General features: G+C 34.2%; 1 protein-coding gene across 1 annotated transcript; it reads left to right on the top strand.

Moving 5' to 3' along the window:
• The first annotated feature begins 10,157 nt into the window (after positions 1-10,157).
• LOC127082255 (mini zinc finger protein 3) lies at positions 10,158-11,001 on the top strand. The gene has a single exon (XM_051022496.1). The coding sequence runs from the start codon at positions 10,381-10,383 to the stop codon at positions 10,654-10,656; it is 276 nt and encodes a 91-aa protein (XP_050878453.1). The 5' UTR covers positions 10,158-10,380; the 3' UTR covers positions 10,657-11,001.
• The last annotated feature ends 7,329 nt before the right edge of the window (positions 11,002-18,330 follow it).

Here is an 18,330-nt window from a genome sequence, read left to right as displayed (position 1 = left end):
AGATCCATTGTTTAGCATTCTTACATACTTGGTTATCTCATCCAGTTTAGAATTCAAGAATACAACTTCGGTCTTCAACTTGGAGATGGTTTCCACATGTTCTGCCTTCTCATTCTCCAGCTGTGCTATCACTTTCTTCTGGCTTTCAACTTGTTGACACACTTCTGCACTTCTGTGACACAACTTTCTGTAGGTAGTGGCTAACTCTTCAAAGGTTACTTCTTCTTCACTTGAGTCTTCATCAGAACCCCATCTTCCAATCAAGGCAGTCACAAGATTTGCAGACTCTTCTTTTTCACTTTCATCAGACCAAGTGGCAGTAAGACTCCTCTTTTGTTTCTTGATGTAGGTTCCACATTCAGTTCTAATGTGTCCATACCCATCACATTAATGGCACTGAACTCCTTTTCCCTCTTTAGGCTTTTCATTTGACCTTGTTCTTCTTCCAGCATTGTTGGATTTACTGATGTCAGACGAGATCTTCTTGACTTTAGCCTTAGATCTTACATCCATCTTTTTCAGAAGTCTGTTGAACTGTCTTCCCAGCATTGCTACATTATTTTCCAGATCTTCATCAATATCTTAACCACCTTCCTCCTCTTCCTCCTCAATGTTTGACATGAAGGCTATACTTTTGATTTTCTTTTCAGATCCATCACACATTCCCATCTCAAATGTTTGGAGGGATCCAATTAGCTCATCAACTCTCATATTGGAGATGTCTTGAGACTCTTCTATGGTTGTCACCTTCAGAGCAAATCTCTTAGGGAGTGACCTGAGTATTTTCCTTACTAATTTTTCATCTGACATCTTCTCTCCCAGGTCTCCTGAGGCATTAGCAATTTCAAGGATATTCATATGAAATTCATGAATATTTTCATATCCTTTCATCCTTAAATTTTCAAACTTGGTAGTGAGCAGCTGCAGTCTAGACATCTTCACTCTAGAGGTGCCTTCATTAGTGGTTTTGAGAATGTCCCAAGCATCTTTAGCCACCTCACGGTTGTTTACCAATCTGAAGATATTCTTGTCTACTCCATTGAACATAACATTCAATGCTTTAGAATTTCCAAGGGCTAGATCATCCTCCTCCTTGGTCCATTGTTTTTCAGGCTTCTTATCAGTTGTAACTTCTCCTTCCTTAGTAACTACTAGATGTTCCCAGCCTGTTAACACAGCCTTCCAAGCCTTATTATCCAGAGATTTTAGGAAGGCTACCATTTGAGGTTTCCAGTAGTCATAGTTGGATCCATCCAAAATAGGTGGCTTGTGAACAGATCCTCCATCTCTCTCCATAGTACCAGAAAGTATCGTCCCTAGATCTCACCCAAAACCAGAGCAGGATGCCTGCTCTGATACCAATTGAAATTCTAGTATCAGATATGAGATGTCGAAGGTAATGTCACGACACTAATATATGAACAATACAAACAGGATAAAAGATAAAGAACAATAATGCAATAGACACAAGCAATTGCTAACCCAGTTCGATGCAACTCACTTACGTCTGGGGGCTACCAAACCAGGAAGCAAATCCACTAAATAGAATCAGTTCAAAGACTCTCAGTAAACAACACAAGTTACAGTCTTTTTCACCTAATCTCTACTCGTGTAACTTCTACCTAAGAACTCTTAGATATGAGATCCCACTCACTCCCCCTCAATCACACCAGTGATATAAACAAGAATTACAAATAAAAGAAGGCACTCTTCAAAGACACACACTTGATCTTACTTAACAGCTTTAATCAAGTAGACACACACTCATGCTTAAAAGCTTAGAGTGACAAATTATAACTCAAAAATCAGACCAATTCAATCATCTGTGGATGAATTGAATGGCTTACAATTCACACGACCACACAAGACTTAAACCATTATTCTCTCTCAATATTTTGCTCCTTATTTCTTGTGTATCAAATCAGGTTTTCCATGTCCTTTTTATAGAAGCATTTGGATGGGCTTGGACATGATAAAACCCTAAAACTATTTTCCATTCAAATCTTCTCATGATAGCTGATTAGATCTCTTTGGAAAATAAGTAAATCTGGTTGTAATTAATGATTGAATGTGCGTGTAAATCAGATCCTCAATCATACATAGATTTGCATTAAAGGCGCAATCACATAATACAAAACATTCAGACTGAATGTTCTGTATACAGATGTCATGACATCGGTTCTGACATCCTGGAAAAATCCTGCATAATCACATTTTAAACATCCAGCAGGTACATGATATCTTATGTTAAGACAACACATGTGATATCTTGTGAACACTCTAGGTTTTACCAAAATTGCTGCCAACACAAGAACCAACAATGAGTATTTATGAAAACGGTCTTGAAAAGACAAAGGCCTAAGGCCTAGGTTTCTAATTTGAAATAAAGTCAAAGAGGTTCCTATCACACAAAAGCACACATCAAAAAGCTCACAATATGATTAAGGGAATGGACAAAGATGCTCTTTTCCTTTGAGATCAACTTTGAATTTTAGCATTCTAAAGGCATGAGGCCTAGTTGCTTTTCAACATATTTTGCATTCTAAAGGCATGAGGCCTAGTTGCTCTTGAACTCCTTTAAGCATGGGTAAATCCTAATTCTAAGTCCTTTCTCCTTTTGTATTTTGGTTCACATCAAAACAAACACAAAACAACACAAAATAGCAATATATTTATATACAATAATGGGCTCAAATGAGCAAAAGAAAAATGACTTAAACATAAAATATGTGCTCAAGTGAGCAAAATGAAAATCAAGATGAATAATGAGCAAAAAATAAATGACATTAAAAGTAAATGACAAGAATTTAAAAGCTCAAATTAAACTTAGTAGTTAGTAGAGTTATGTTAGCTTGTCATAAGACAATGTAGCGCTATGTTAAGCAATCGTAAGTGGACTAATATAGTAGTCACACCTATCTGAGGTCGGCCAATAAGAATATAGGCAAAGAACACAAGTTAGAGATCATGACTAGTAAGTCAAGCTCCATAAACTTGCCATGCCAAACAAAAAGGGGAAGAGCCTTGTATTGACTTTTGGTTATTTGCTTGACCAAGAAGTAACCTATCTTTGACACAAAATAACTCACTTGATCATGGATCAAGTTGAGTTTGGTTTGGATCAAGGAATATTAAACTCCTATTTGTCAAGACCAACCTCAAGACTTTAACTCATTGGCCATTGGGGGAAAAGAAAGGGATGAATATGAAAGGGAGGGGTAAGAAGTCAACAACCAATCCCAATTGATCAAGGGATAACTCATCCTTGATTAAATCCACTCATCTTTCTAGGTGATGATCCTTAAGGATTTTCAAACCATAAGATATAATGAATTTGATCAAAGTTGAATCAATTCAACCTTGATCAACACCAAACAGAAGAGAAATGAATATAACAAGTCAAGAAGTCAATAATATATTTTTTGGTATTTTTTGAATTAAAAGAAAATACAAATAAAAAATAAACAAACAAAATTGAACCTCAAATTTAATTCAAAGCAACTTCAAAAAGTCCAATTAAATTTTCATAGGTTCAACATAGTCAAACAAGCTTTGACTAATTTTCTCACAAATTTTTAAAGTCAGAAAGTAATTAAAATCAATTAAAAACAACCAAAAATAGCATAATATGAATTAAAATCTCAAATAATCTCAAAACAAATAAGAAATTGTTGAGACTATTTTTCATTGACTTATCATGATCCATAGATGCTATGAAAATATTTGTGTTTTTTAAAAGTCAGAAAGTATTTTAAAATGGATTAAAATCATTAAAAACCAAATAATTCATGAAAAATATCAAATGAAGTCACAAAAATAATTAAAAATCATAATATGAAACTAGATTTTTCAAGAAAACTTTTGAAGTTGGTCTCATATTTTTCTGACTTCATATGAATTTTTAATGAATTATTGAAAATGGAAGGAATTAAAAGAAAATAAAAAGAAAATGAAATAAACGAAAAATGTTGAGCCACTAGATCCAATTCATTAATTGGCGTGGCAATGGTGCACGTTTTGGATCTGAGGACACACGATACACTCAAGTCAACAGCGCCACATGATGAATTAAAACAAATAATTAAAATGGACGCGTGAGATTAAATCGTGAGAAAGAGATCCAAAGGTTCTGGTTAACACACGTTGTGGTGGTGGTGGAAACCACCGTCTTCTTTGGCCAACCAACAGATTCCAGCCAAATTTGCAGAAAAATAAATCTCAACAAAAATGAAAAACAAGGACATGGAAATGAAGCTCGTGTGATGTAGATCACCACTGTACCATTGGATTTCTTTCATTCTTACTATATTGAGAGAAAGATGAAGGAGAAAATCATGGTGTCCACACGGATTGTTCATGAAATGACAAATTGAATGCACCAAAAGCTTGCCTTAAGTTTGAGGACTTCAGAGAACCACAACGACACAAGAATACTACATTGAATTAGGAGTTTCAGATTCAAACAGTTTGAGTTTATACCTTTGATCTCTGAATGTAGGGAAGATGATTGGCTAAGGAATCTAGCTTTGAAACTCAACTAATGTTGTTGAATTTCAAGCTCGAAAATCTGAAGAAAAAAATGGTGAATGATTCCTTTGGTGAGGGTGTGGTTTCAGTTCTGCAACATGTGGGATCTTCAAAAGGTTATGAAATGAAGCTCATGAGGCCCTTATTTATAGCTGAATGCATCTGATCATCACACTTTGCTCATGTGCATGGGATTTGAAAAATTGAGTGCATTGACCTTTGTGGATGTGTGAGAGGCCCATGGATGGCTGAAGGAGCTTGCTGAGTTCACATAGAAGGCATGTGGTCGTGCACATGAAATGGGAAATGCTTGCATACCAAGTTATAACATAAAATATCAAAAATGCACATAAATGAAAAGAAATTTGAATCTCCCAAATGGTAGATCCAAATGACTATTGTGATTAATGGTTGGAAAGCTCTTGAAATAAGTAACAAAAGTCATGTTGGGAAAAAAATCATTTGACATGTGAAAATTGATCAAAATTGGCTTGGAAAGTTCAAGTGTAAAACATCTTCAAATCATTTTAAAAAAGTCACCCAAAAGTAGGCTTGGTTAAACCCTTCTGTCCTCATGATACAAGCTTCAAATGAGAAAATCTCCAACATAAAAGTTGTATATATTTTCAAGGTGGTCAATCTAGACTCAAAGTTTGCATCATTTGGATTTTATATGACAAAGTTATTGGCATTTGAAGTTGGGTATTTTTTCAAATTCAATGAATTAGGTCCAAGATGACCTATAATGTTTTGCAATATCACATGTATTTATTTTAGGATTATGAAATTTTGTCCAACATAACATTTGAATTAGACATCTCAAGCTTTCCAATTCCTTCGGTATCCCTTCAAAATCATAAATATTAAGGAAGTTATGCCCTTGGTAAGTTGACCCAAAATTAGAGTTTTAGTCAAAATGACCTATAATGTTTTGAAATGAATGATGACCTTCCAAGCCTCAAATGGATTTTTGATAAGCATGAAAGTTGTTAAAATGTTTCTTAGGAACATTTTTGCATTTGGGGTCACCTACATTTGACAAACACATCAAAAAATTATAGCTTATTGAATCTCAGCTTAGTCAGATGACTTGACTGGTCAACTTTTCAAAGTCAAGCTTCCAATCTTGATGAATAAATTATTGAGGGGCCTAAAATAGGCTCATATATGCATAAAATAATAAATGAAAGAACTTCCCTTGATTAAATTTGATCAGAGGTTGAGATTGCTTCATGGGCAAGGCATAGTCAAAGCATAGTGAAATTAGGGTTTCCTTGGGAAACAATCTTCAAGCCCTTTGGGTTATCTTGATCAAATTGGAAAATTGAGATACTTGGGAGACATATATGATGATTAGGAACTTTGTGGATCATTGTCATGCTTTTTCTCATCTTCATCTAGCCATTGCATTGGGCTTAGGAGCCTCCTAGGAGCATTGTGGAGCACATGATCCCTTGAGCTTCAAAACAAAAAGAGTTAGTGACATATTTTTGTGCTTTTGGTTAGTAATCAAATAAGAAATGCAATAACATACAATACAAGCATGCTTGGTGGTCTCAAAACACTCAAACAAGTCCCAACCCTAGGGTTAAGGAGCCAAACATGCTATGATCTTTGAGGCAATGCACTTGTGCAATAACATGATGCCATGAGGGATCTTAGGGTCAAAATTAGGGTCTTACAACTGGCAGAAAATGTAATTTCCTTGATTTTACCGATTCTAAATGGTGTGGAGATAAGGATGATCGATAGTCTACAGCTGGATACACCTTTATGTTTGGTGTAACACCAATCTCTTGGTTTTGAAAGATGGAACCGGTAGTTGCACTCTCATCTTGTGAGGCCGAGTATATTGTCGCTTCGTTATGCGTGTGTCAAGCCGTATGGCTTATGAATCTATTGGAGGAGCTAGGCATCATTGAGGGTGAGGTTGTCACACTCTTAGTAGGAAGCTATGGACATACCTAATCAAGAGAAAGCATGAGGTATTTGAAGTGTTCAAGAAGTTCAAGTCCATGATGGAGAGGAAAAGTGGTCACAAAGCTCAAAGTGCTCAAAACGGATGGTGAAGGTGAATATGTCTCAAATTATTTTGGAAAGTTTTGTGATCAAGAAGGCATTGTACGTGAGGTAGTACCACTCTATAAACCACAATGAAATGGTGTAGCCGAAAGGACGAATCGTTCAATTATGAACATGGTGAGAAGCATGTTGAAGGGGAAGAACATGTTGAAGGAACTATGGGGAGAAGCGGTATCCATAACAGCCTATTTGTTGAATAGGTTCGCTACTAAGAAGCTGGAAAATGTAACACTCGAGGAAGCATGGTCGAGGTTCAAGCCAAATATGAACCATTTGAAAGTTTTTGGTTCCATTGCATACCGATATGTTCCGGGTCAAATTAGAAAGAAGTTGGATGAAAAGGGAGAGGTGATGATTCTTGTTGGATATCACTCCACCGATGGTTAGAAATTGTTCGATGCTGTTAACGGGAGGATCATGATTAATATGGATGTTGTAATTGATAAAATAAAGTAGGTGAAACAGGGTGTAACCGGTTATCAACAGTCTGTAACCGGTTACATGCAGGCTATAACCGGTTACCAGAATCCTATAACCGGTTATAAGTACCAAATTTTGGATTCTGAGGTTGCACCAGTTTCTAGGATCGAAACCATTAGGCTAGATTAGTTGGTATAGCAAATAACCATAATTGGGTTATATACGAAATGGATGTCAAATCCGCGTTTTTGAATGGACCACTTGAAGAGGATGTATATATAGGACAACCCCCTGGTTTTATAGTGAAAGATCAAGAGCTGAAGTTTTACAAGTTGAGAAAAGCGCTATATGGTTTGAAGCAAGCTCCAAGAGATTGGAATAAAAGAATTGATGGTTTCCTAAAGGGCATTGACTTAAAGAAATGTGTATCGGAGCATGGAGTATATCTGAAGACGGATGCTAGTGAAGGAGTAATCTTTATTTGTCTATATGTGGATGATTTATTGATCACGGGCATCAATGGTGAGTGCATTTCAAAGTTTAAAAGTGAACTTATGCATGAATTTGAGATGACGGGCCTTGGTCTCATGACTTATTTTCTTGAGATTGAGTTCCACAAGTCAAAATTAGGACAACTCATGCATCAAAGGAGATATGCTCTTGAAATAGTGAAAACGTGTGAAATGGAGCATTGCAATACGGTCATTTCTCCAGCTGAACCAATGTTGCAATTATCTAAGAATGAGGATGAGGAAGATGTTGATCCAACTCAATATAGGAGGTTGATTGGATCTTTGTGTTACTTATGCAATACGCTACCAAACTTAACATTTAGTGTCAATATTGTGAGTAGATTCATGGAGAGACCGAATGTGTCTCATATGGAAGCAGTCGAGAGGATCTTACGCTATGTCAAAGGTTTTGTTAGTTGTGGAATACTCTTCCCCGCAGTGGATACAAACATAAAATATAATTTGCTCTATTTTACCATTTCTAAATGGTGCGGAGATAAGGATGCTCGATAGTCTACAATTGGATACACCTTTATGTTTGGTGTAGCACCAAACTCTTGGTATTCGAAGATGGAACTGGTAGTTTCACTCTCATCTTGTGAGGCCGAGTGCATAGTCTCTTTGTTATGCGCGTGCCAAGTCGCATGACTTATGAATCTATTGGAGGAGCTGAGCAGCAGTGAGGGTGAGGTTGTCACACTCTTAGTTGACAATGTTTCTACGATTAATCTTGCTAAGAACCCAATTGCACATGGAAGGAGCTAGTGCATTTAGATGATGTTCCATTATTTGAGGGAACTTGTTAGTGATGGAAGGTTACGATTGAGATATTGCAGAAGTGAGGACCAAGTTGCTGATTTGCTGACAAAAGGGGTCACAAATGATGTATTCAAAAGGTTGAAGAAGAGCATGGGAATGATGGACTTGCAACACATGAATTAAGGTGGTGTGTTGAAGTGTATGATGTATTTCATGTGTTGTTAGCGGTTACCATTAGATGTGTAACCGGAGCTGGAGCTAACATGCATTCAAGTAGTAGAAATTGAAATTTTCGCAGGGGTAACCAGTTACCAGAAATGGTATAACTGATTGCCACTGAAGCTGAATTAATTTGATTTAATTTCGGTGTCAAGTGTAACCGGTTACATGTTTTGGCGTAACCGGTTACCGCCCCGAATTTTTGTGTTTTATGCTATTGTAATTGGTTATTTCACATTCGAATCATTGTGTAATTTGTATATAAATGTGTAGGATGCACTCTCACCCTAGTTAATGAAATATCTCATTCTCACCCTCAATTCTCTTTCTCTCTCTTTATTCTTCTCTTTCAGTCTCCACACATCAAATTTACTCGTTCTAAATTTTATGAGATTTATGGTAGTTTATTCAAACAAAAACATCATGTTTAATCGTCAACCTACAACTTATTAATGTCAACGGATTATGCATCAGCTCATAGCCAAATCATTACTCTTGAACTTAACAGGTTTTTTATATTTTTTTTTAAACAACATGTATGTACTTATACTGAGCTATCTTTTTTGTGATGGATTGAAGTATTCCTTTGTCTCTGAATAATCTATTTTGCTTGAATAAACACTTTTAAAATCGCTATCTTTTCTTCTCCCTTTAAGACGTCCTTTTAGACCGGGTGAGCAATCAATTCACAAAGGAAGATCTTATAGACAATTCTAGGTGGTTTGGGTTGTGTAAGGATAAGTATATATATTTCCTCCTACAAAAATTGTTTTATATTTTCATCTTTGTCTTGTTCTCAACTAGAGGGCACTATGTTACTGTGCATATTTGAACACCTACCTTTTTACCTTGGGTGACTTAATTTCATCATACGCTAAAAAAATATTTTTTTTTTTACGTCCATTAACTTTACATAACTAAAAAATATTACTTAATCACTTAACTGTTACCTTATTTGAATCCTTCCATCAATTTCCGACAAAAGAAATATTTAATTCTAATGATGTGGTGTGATAGAAACATCATTGATACAAATCTAATTTAATATATGTAGTTAAAAATTGATACACATTGCAGAGGTTTCGTTTTAACCTCCGGAAACAAAACTCTCGTGATTTTAAACAATGTATAAGTTTTTAATTACATATATTGATTCAGATTTGTACAAATTGTCTTAATGTCACGCCACATTACCAAAATTTATTTATTTTTTATCAAAAATTGACGCCAGAGAACAAATAAGATAACAGAAGTAAAGTTAAGAGACTACCTTATAACATTTTTTAGTTAATAAACTAAAATAAAATATTTAATTAAATTAAAAAATTTGATGATTAATTATACTTATTAATTAAAATTATTCATATGTATTATTAAACATGTACCTACCAATCCAAAAGCACTTACATAAGATAATAATAAGTAATCTATTACAACTTAATCAAAGGATATGCTAATACAGATAAAAATGTAAGTTGTTATCTTTTATGGTCAATCCTCTTTGACACCATTATTATACGTGTCAATTTTTCATTGAAAAATAGTACCAAACATAATTAGAGAACTTTGTTTAATTTTATATACTCCGGGACCATGATGTCCCTTGTGTGTCGCTTACTCCTTAGAGTTGAAATATATGAGCATATAAAAAAGTTAGTAAAATAAGGCTGCTCAATATACCACAAGAATCATGATCTTTCCATTTTTTACACTATTTCTTAACCAAAAAAAGCAGTTCACAAATTCACACACTAGGGTTAGGGTTAGTCAATAGCAATAGGACACTCCTTTGTGTATATATAGCTAGAACCATCGCTATAAGCATATGATATAACCATCAAGTATAGTGTATTTTGAAAGGATGAAGAAGCGACAAGTTGTGTTGAAAAGAGATGTTGCTAAAACTACATCTTCAATCACAAGAAATATTCGATACGGAGAGTGCCAGAAGAATCATGCAGCAAATATTGGAGGGTATGCTGTGGATGGTTGCAGGGAGTTCATGGCTAGCACAGGCGAAGAAGGAACAGGTGGGGCTCTTACATGTGCTGCTTGTGGTTGTCATAGGAACTTTCATAGAAGGGAAGTGCAAACTGAAGTTGTTTGTGAGTACTCACCACCGAATTCTGCTCGATGATATCATCGATCTCTCCATGAAACTACATACCTCTATTTTCATCCATATTTTTACAGATCCGTCCAATCTTATATAGATCCGTATAAGATTGGACGGATTCATGTCAAGATCCTTTACAAGAAAGGTTAAAATATACAGATAGAATGCAAGATTGTGTATCAAATTAACTGATTGATTTTTATCCTTGTACAAAATATTCAAACTTTAGGTTTTCTTTTCTTTTCCCCTTCCATTTTTCCCCTTTCTGGGAAGCAAGATGTGTTTTTTTATTTTTTATTTCCATTTGATTACTGTAATATTAATTTATTGGTCTGATAGTGTTTAACCTATCTATTTCATTTGCTATCTAATGCTTTAGATCTTAATAAAATATATTGCTGACAGGAATAAAATTACATCCTTTATTGGTAATTGTATACTACATTTGATAAAGTACCGAGGCTTCTAGTTTTGCTTCTGAGTGAGATATATAATCAAATTAATAATATTTAGGCTTTTCATAAATTTTCATTAAAAAATATTGAAAATGCATAAGAATAAAGTAAGTATTTTAGATATATATATTAGGCTATAGATTAAGAATTAATTGGTATTAATATATATTTTTCTATATGTTGAATAAAATAGAAAAGAGTTAATTGAAGTGAAAAAAATCAAGAGCGCCACAAATGAATATAAAAAAAAGTGAAAAATAGATTGTCTCTATTAAATTTTATCTCGAGTTAGATAGCAATTTGATGAATATTTGACGTGATTCATCCGATTTAATATTAAAAATATATACTAATTTACTACTTTGTGATTGTATAAATTTTTCAATGCAAGCAATCTAGGTTCAGAAGAAGAAAGGTGAGAAAAGATGTGGTGCTTATTTGTTTCATCTTCCACTTCAAATTGAGAAAACTAATCATGTTAATTTAGCACCTTAGCACAACAAACAAACTTGAAAACTACAGATATCAAATCTGAACGCTGAAGTTATTTTATTTATTCATCAAAAAATGTATGATATTAGTAATATAGATGAGAAATTGTAGATTATGCTGACGAATTCAAATGGATGCTAACCACGTATTTTTTCTTATTGTCTTTTCTTCAAAGGCAAGAAAACATATTAGTGCATATGTGATGAAAATATATTATCTTTGTCCCAATTTGTACTGTTCTAACTATTATAATTCCTTAGAGGCCACATGTGTTCAATAACTTATTTAAGAAAGTTTTAAATTCCTTGCCATTCATTTATAGATTTATATACTCCTTCGATCTCTATTTATAGTTTTTTTCCACATATATATTAAGAAAGTTGATATTAGCTAATGTCTTTAATTTTTATATCATTACTATTTTAATAATTTATTCTCAAATTGATTATAGTTGAGAGAAGAGATGAGTATTTTGGACTCTGAAGTTCGAGATTGTTGTTAGGACGAGAGTCATCACGGAGAGATATTCAATTATTTCAATTGTCCAAAACTAAGTGGTTTAAGGAGAGAGATGCTCACAATCCAAAGTGACTTAGGGGATTTAAGTTTGATTTATTGGACATAAGACTTCAAACAGAACGGTAACGGGTGAATTGTGTGAGATTGAAAATTCATTTTTTTTAAAAAATATTATACGAAAATAAATTTTATCTTTTGTAAAATAAACAAAGTAAAGGCAGCGGAAAAAAGAAAACAAAATTGAAGCAAAAATAAATGACTGAAAAATAAAGAATTAAAGGATAAGAGAAAATACTAGACTTATAAAGGTTAGGTCTTAATAAAGTTACCCACTACTCTCTCTAAGAATTCTTCCTTGAGAGTTTCCACTATCTTGAGAGTTTTAAACAAGATATGCCCACCAACCAGCTTTTACAAGGATCAGAGTTTTTCATGGCTACCCAACCAAGATATGGAGTTTTAAGTATGAAGACCTTCACAATCAACTAATAGCTTTTAGTACAGGCTAAACACACGAAACAAGATAAAGCTTTTAGCATACAACTAATTAACCTCATGAATCGTCTGAGTTTTAATGATGGATGCCTCCAAACCTAATTAGGGGTTTTACTTAGTTTAATTCACAACAAAACTAAATTTTCTCTCAATGTGATATTACAAATATGTTCTTACATCAAACCAGACTACCTCACAGATATAGATATTTCACTCTCAAAAGTACTAAGACAAAACTTGAGAAAATAAAAGAGAGAGAACAGAGTGTGAGAAAGGTCTCTTAAATAAGTTTTTTAGTGGGTAAGAAATGTGAAAGGAGCCCTTTATTTATAGGGAAAAAAGTGGTTCATATATGAAAACAATCCATGGGATTTTTAAAGTTCATAATCGATTATCACAAGTGCATAATCGATTATGACACCCAAAAAAATAAATATTTTGACTTCTAACCATTTGTATCCATTAAGGGACTTATCCAATTAATGTTAGTAATCACATAATTATATAATAGACTATTCCAAAGGCATAATCTATTATCCCTTTCTAAAACATATTTATAAATCAGACAGTTCCCTAATCAGTTGACTTGACTTATAAAATATTTGAGGTGATTTTATAAAACCAAGAGAGGTTTCTCAAAAGATTTAAGTGTGTGTGTGTGTGTGTGTGATTTTCCTTTGTAGAATCTAGAGTTAGTCTTATACCTTTACATATTATGGCCACTTAACACACACACATGTCAAACTTTCACACTTCCTCTATTTCATAACTCTGAAGCTTCTGATTCTTTGCCATGTTATCTTTGAATTTAGAATATATTTGGAATCTTGAATCGTCTTCTAATGATGCTTGATATAAATTTTCATAATAATCTCCATCATCAGACAAATTGCTTGATCATATCTTTGCTGACTTCACCGAACGACGCTTGACATAAGTTGTTGTCTTCACAGATAGACACAAATAATTTGATCTACAAGCATAATAATCTTGATCACCACAACTTGATATTCAATCACATCCAATTGATCACTGAATCAAATGATCTTTAGACTTTTCCTTGATCAACATATCTTGATCAACACATCTTGTCTTCAAACACCATCACTTGGTAAACATATCAAGCACCATCACTTGATCCACATATAAAGCTCCATCACTTGATCAACAACATGTCAAGCATCATCACTTGGTCAATATATTAAGCATCACCACTTGATCAATATCATGTCAAGCATCATCACTTGATCAACATGTCAAACATCATCACTTGATTAACATATCAAGCATCATCGCTTGATCAACAATATTTCAAACACAATCACTTGATCAACATATCAAGTACCATCACTTGATCAACATATCAGAATATATCATTTGAACCAATGAGCCTTGAACATCAAGATTGATGAATACTTCTCTTAATATGATTGTTAACATAAAAACCAAATCAACATATTGATGTGAACTTCTTACTTAAATGCACATGGATCCATGTGATGTTTGATTAGTTTCATTTTTTTGCCTCTCTACCCCGCAGTTTCTCATCCAATTTTTTCACATTGATTGTAAAGGTTGAATTCCATAGGTTATTTTTGGCCTATTTCACTAATGGTTTATCTTTATAAGTTTCTGGCTAAAGTGTTGGTAGCTAAACTATATAAGAGTATGGATAAGCTTGTTTCCCCTAATCAACCTTCATTCTTTAAACGGAGGTTGTTAGTTAATGAGGTGGTTTTTATGAATGAATTGGTAGATTTTACAAAGAAAATTAAAAAAAAAGTCTCATTTTTGAAGTGGTCTTTGAAATATAATATGATTTACTTATTTGGAATTTTTTTGCATTATTTACTTATAAAGTTCAGTTTTAAAGTTAAGTGGAATCATAAATGTGTGCTTGTATGTTTTTGGAAATCCTGCAGTGTTGGTGAATAGTTTATCAACCCCAAAAATCATCATCTAAGTGAGATTAAGCAAGATATTATAACTCTATTTCCTTTCTTGCTTATGGCGGAAGGTCAATGGTACTTTTACTTGGGTTATACAATTAAACCATTTCTCTAGTTTTGAGGTGGATTCCTCAGATTTGGTGGTCTCTCATCTTCACTATCAGATGATACACTTATTTTGGAGGACGACTCGGTTGAGAAGCTTTGAGGTTATTCTTTGGAGTTTTGAGTTTTCTCATCCCTATATAGGTTTTAGCTTTGCCACAGACCTGTTGGCAAACGTTTTTAAATGCATCGTACTAAGGGTTAATGTGAACCTAGTTTTTGTAGGACATAACTAATGATTTCCTCCATTGAAAGTAAGAAACCATTTGTTTCAATTATCTTGTGTTACCGATGGGGGATAACCCTTGCCTTGAGGCTTCATGGGAACCTCTAAAAACCATATTTATAGATGATTGCTCTTTTGGAGACATATGATATCAGTCTAGGGGAAATGATCTTACTCAACTCGGTTATTAATGATATCCTTATTTTCTTCATGTCATTCTGGAAAATGTATATAAAGATTTGAAAGAATATTTTTAGGATTCAAAGAAGATTTCACAAGAGTAGGGTGATCAAAGGTGATTCTAGGATATCTTTACTTAATGGTGCAATATTTGCAAACTTAATTAAAGAGGTGATCCGGGTGTCCGATGTAACACCCTTCTAAAATACCCCAAATATTTAATTTAAAACAACAATGTAAATCAGAGTAAATATGCAATTAAGGGTGTCACACAATTATTTCACACCATTCACCATAATAACTGTCATGCTCTTTTATTTAAACAAAATAAACATTTGCATAATACGCAGCGGATATAAATCTCATCAATCATGTAAAACATGTAACACATTACATGTAAAATTATTCAACAAGGTAAAACATCCCGTCCCGATGTTACATCTATCAGAGCATGACCCACTAAGGAACTACACTAGACTCCAAGCACTAGCTCCTACTCAATCACTGCTCGTTACCTGAAAAATAGTTGTAAGGGTGAGTTCCCCAATCGATATAATGAGCATTATAAAATATTATGTCATGTTAAGTAATTCAACACATTAATCACCCTAATCATAACACACATTCAGTAATGGCACACCAACTCAACCATCATACTCAACAGTAACATAAAGCACATGTATAATCTCAAATCATACTCAACATCAACACAAAACACACGTATAATATTGGAATACATCCATTCATATTATACGCCATACATACATTATGCAATGAGACTCTATGCATGCGGTACCGACTATTCGTGAACATATAGTTCAACCTCACCGACCAAATCCAGGTACGGCTACCAAGCTCACTAGTCCCACTCATTTGAGACCTAGTGACCACTACGCCAAACAAGACCTTAGACAGCGCTTTTTTTAGCCTTAGACAGCGCTTTAAAGCGCTGTCTAAGCCTCCGCTGCTAAAGGTTTAGACAGCGCTTGTTTAAATCTTAAAAGCGCTGTCTAAGCCCCCCCCCCCCCTTAGACAGCGCTTTGGCCAAAAGCGCTTTCTAAGACCCTCCTATTTTAATTTTTTTAGGTATACCTTAGACAGCGCTTTTGGCAAAAGCGCTGTCTAAAGGGGGGCTTAGACAGCGCTTTACAAAAAGCGCTGTCTAAGCCCCCCCCCCCTATTTTAATTTTTTTAGGTATACCTTAGACAGCGCTTTAGGCAAAAGCGCTGTCTAAAGGGGGGGGCTTAGACAGCGCTTTTCAGAAAGCGCTGTCTAAGCCCCCCCCCCCCCCCCCCCTTAGACAGCGCTTTTGCCTGAAACGCTTTCTAATCCCCCCCTTAGACAGCGCTTTTTACAAAAGCGTTGTCTAATGTATACGAAAATTTTTGAAGCTTTTGTTTTAAACCACATTTTTTCCAGGTTTATAAACCAGAATTTCTACCTGTTTTCAACCAGATTTTGACAGACAGTTATCACATTTTATACATGCCATTTTGGCCTTTTTTCTACCAATTTTTGGCTAACAAATATATATATATATACCAATTCAAACACATTTTAATTTGCCTTAAATGTATCAAAATATATACAAATTTATGTACACATTTACAAGTCATTACATATACTACAAATGTACACATTAATTACACAAATTTATGAAAAAACTTTGAGCTCTATCATGAATTGACACCACTCCTCTTTGATTTCGTCCACTTGATCCTTTGTATAAAATGCACACTTGAATTCCTCAAAGTACTACATAATAATATAACATATTTTGAATTAATTCCAACTATTTAATTATATGAGATATGTGTAAATATAAAAATAACTCATAAGTTAGAAATACATACATCGGTGGGAATCACTAATCGGCCCAAAGCAAGAGTATCCCGCATAAACCTCAACACGAAATACCCGCAATCTATTTGATTACGTTGTTGAGGACACTACATGAAAAAAAAATATGGATTATAAATCCTAAGTTTTATCAAGTGTCATCACTAATATAATAAAAAATGTGGTAATTAAAAATATACCGCCACTTTAATCCATGTAATGCGGTTGGCGCCCCTCCTTGAGGTTTGGATATCTCGTTGGGCCCGAAAAGCTTGTAGGATGCTAATAAAATAAAAATGAAGCAATTAGAACAATTCACATAAACTAAGAAAAATTTTGAACATTCTCACTTACGTGTCAATTAGGAACTTCATATCCGGGTATGTTGTCCAATCATTTCCTAACGAGTCAAGATAATACACAATTTCTCGGATAGGATTGATTGCGAGCAACAACCAATGTCCACTGTAATGATTAGGCAAATGTTAGATGGTAACTTGGAAAATAATTATAATAGATGAATTTAGAATGAAATGCTAACCCGGTATTAAACGGTATAAAAAACAACTTCTCCGCATCTTTATTGTCATTGAGGATCCGAAGAACGTACTCCGTCACGGTATCCGGTCTATTTAAAATTAAACCTAAGTTGATGCTCGCGGGTGCTAAGAATCCGAATGACTCGTCCAAATCATTGGGGCGCATCATTTTGTCATACAAAAACCTAATATAAAAACATCATTAACACCTCTTTTGAAACATAAAGTAAACCGGATTAACATAAAGTAAACATCATTAACATAAGTTGTTTAATTAATAAGACAAAGTAGACCGGATTTACCTAATATATGTATTGACAACGTTGACGCCGATTTCTTCATGACCAAAAACTTGCATGAAGTCTTCATTACCAATCATTTGGTCGTGATCAAAGCCGAAAATCCCTTCCTCCATATGTATAGTCCGAACACCTCCGGTCGGTATATCGGTCATCTCTATAAATGTCCTGAGGCACGACCTATACTTGGTGGTAGGTTTTTTCCTAGCTACGGTCTTCTTAGCACCAGAACTTTTTACCCGTGCGGAGGCGTTCCTAACCTCCTTTATTTGTTGTGCGGAGGCATTGCTAACCTCATTTTCTTGAACCTACATGTCATATAAATAGTTAGATCAAATTAAGAATGTAACAACTTCCATGAATATATGTCATATAATTGTATATTACCTCTTTTCTTGATTTGGATTTTGTGGGAGTCTATTTAACATAATCAAGGAAAATATGTAAGTAAAATTTTAAGCATAAATTTTAAACTTTGAATATACACATTAAAGTTAACATAATTTAGTTATGGCACTTCTTACTTTTTCTGGCAAAATAGAACGTATACCTATCGGTAGAAAATGTTCCATTATAACATGGCAATCATGTGTCTT

The sequence above is a fragment of the Lathyrus oleraceus genome, chromosome 5, assembly GCF_024323335.1.
Source record: "Lathyrus oleraceus cultivar Zhongwan6 chromosome 5, CAAS_Psat_ZW6_1.0, whole genome shotgun sequence".
Classification (NCBI taxonomy): domain Eukaryota; kingdom Viridiplantae; phylum Streptophyta; class Magnoliopsida; order Fabales; family Fabaceae; genus Lathyrus; species Lathyrus oleraceus.
Note: the sequence above shows the minus strand (reverse complement) of the source record. Positions and strands in the feature narration are given on the sequence as shown.

What these genes read in the sequence shown, in the direction of transcription:
- LOC127082255 (XM_051022496.1), top strand. Translation starts at nt 10,381, where the DNA reads ATGAAGAAGCGACAAGTTGTGTTGAAAAGAGATGTTGCTAAAACTACA.